The sequence below is a fragment of the Solanum verrucosum genome, unplaced genomic scaffold, assembly GCF_900185275.1.
Source record: "Solanum verrucosum unplaced genomic scaffold, falcon-dt-bn FXZP01000307.1, whole genome shotgun sequence".
Classification (NCBI taxonomy): Eukaryota; Viridiplantae; Streptophyta; class Magnoliopsida; order Solanales; family Solanaceae; genus Solanum; species Solanum verrucosum.
In genome coordinates, this window is record NW_026020264.1 from 1,703,161 (window position 1) to 1,705,127 (window position 1,967).

The 1,967-nt window shown below is 32.4% G+C and overlaps 1 protein-coding gene across 1 annotated transcript; it reads left to right on the plus strand.

Annotated features, from left to right (window-relative positions):
- The first annotated feature begins 1,004 nt into the window (after positions 1-1,004).
- LOC125833663 (histone H3.2) lies at positions 1,005-1,630 on the plus strand. Its single transcript, XM_049512833.1, has one exon. The coding sequence runs from the start codon at positions 1,032-1,034 to the stop codon at positions 1,440-1,442; it is 411 nt and encodes a 136-aa protein (XP_049368790.1). The 5' UTR covers positions 1,005-1,031; the 3' UTR covers positions 1,443-1,630.
- Positions 1,631-1,967: the final 337 nt, after the last annotated feature.

The window sequence follows — 1,967 nt, forward strand, 5'->3', positions numbered from 1 at the left end:
TATATTTTTAGATATTTTAATTGCTAATTATTGTGATTTATAGTACTTTTTATGTAATTTTCACATAATATATATTACTCCTTTTGTCCCGATTTATGCTAATACATCAAATCAAATATGAAATAAAATAAAATTTCAGGTTTTATCTTTTTTTTTTCTAGGCCCAATTAAACAAGACGAGGTGTACTTCCATCTCAAATTGATTATCCATCTTACATTTAATTAACATGATCACAATGAGAAGACATAATAATAATAATAATAATAATAATATATTTATGCAAAATAATTTCAATTTGTAACTTGTCTTTATTTATGTTCGAGAGAAAAGAATAGATTACAACTAATGTTTAATTAAAAAAGTAAACATGAATCTCATAGAACTTATTGTGGTACAAATAGATTGCATGACTTTTAACTTAAAAATAATTTCTACATATTTGATTGTGTAATATTTAAAATTGTGAATCAAATATTACATTAATTTTATTTATCAATAACTCAATATTATGCAATATTATGAATTTAATAGTTATTATTTCAAAACAAATATAATATATTTCTAACAACATAAATTAATTTAAATAATACTGAAATATTTAAATTCGCATAGTATAATAGATTATCTATGTAAATTGACCAAATATGAAATCAATCACTGTTTAGCAAATTTTAAGATGGAAACACAAACAAGGTCCAATCCCATATGGGCCTACCATCTGTAGGCTGTAGCCATTTCCTGAAAGGAAGGTGGCGAAAATTATAATCCACGTGGCATTATCCATTTGTTAATAAAGTAGCACGCGGATTGATATCATAGCAAACATTTACATTTGAGATCTCGACCGTTAACAACAAATCTTCTTAATCCAACGGTTGTTATTCCCTTCCAATTTCACAGCCCAAAATTTCAAACTCCTTTCCAAATTTCTTATGATTCCCGCCTACTTCACTCCTATATAATAATATCTCTCGAATTCACCGTTCTTCACAATCCATCAATTTGCTTTTCAATTTAGCATACAATCAAAATGGCTCGTACCAAGCAAACTGCCCGCAAATCCACTGGTGGAAAGGCTCCAAGGAAGCAACTGGCCACCAAGGCTGCCAGAAAGTCAGCTCCGGCCACCGGAGGAGTGAAGAAGCCTCACCGTTTCAGGCCAGGAACTGTGGCTCTAAGAGAAATCAGGAAGTACCAGAAGTCTACTGAGTTGTTGATCAGGAAGTTGCCATTTCAGAGGCTGGTTAGGGAAATTGCTCAGGATTTCAAGACAGATCTGAGGTTTCAGAGCAGTGCTGTGGCTGCTCTACAAGAGGCTGCTGAGGCTTACCTCGTTGGGCTCTTTGAAGATACCAATCTCTGTGCAATCCACGCAAAGAGGGTTACCATCATGCCCAAGGATATTCAGCTTGCTAGGAGGATTCGAGGAGAAAGGGCTTAGGAATCTTCTTTTATGTTTATGATTAATGTGTGTTTTGTATTAGGGCTTTGTTTGTTTCTTCTGTTGAATGATAGTGTAAATCAAATTATGTAAACCTCTGGTTTAGTACTATTTTGTGATCTGGTTAGTGAAATCTGTAGTTCATTTTGTTTCAATTGAAGGTGCTGCCCATACTATGATTCGGAGTATATTTTGAGTTAAATCTGTAGTTCATTTTGTAGAGTGTAGGGCTTTCATTAATAGCTCTCTTTTGCACAATGTTTCATTCGTTAACATTTTGATTATTTGTTGCATTGTATTCTGCAATTGAGGGAAGAAATATAAGCATTTAGATTTCATTTTCTGTAAGAAAGGTCCAGCTGGTGTTTTGACACTTTTGGTAATACATTATATAGAAATGGTGTTTCATGTATGGATCCCTAATACTCTGTATTGCCTAATGTATGACAGTTAGCTAATAATTATTTCAACAATGATTTTGCATATCCTTTATGCCTTGTTGAAATTTAGTTTATTCTGTTAATC

Bases quoted from the DNA above. Each gene is read 5' to 3' on its own strand.
- LOC125833663 (XM_049512833.1), top strand. From the start codon at position 1,032: ATGGCTCGTACCAAGCAAACTGCCCGCAAATCCACTGGTGGAAAGGCT.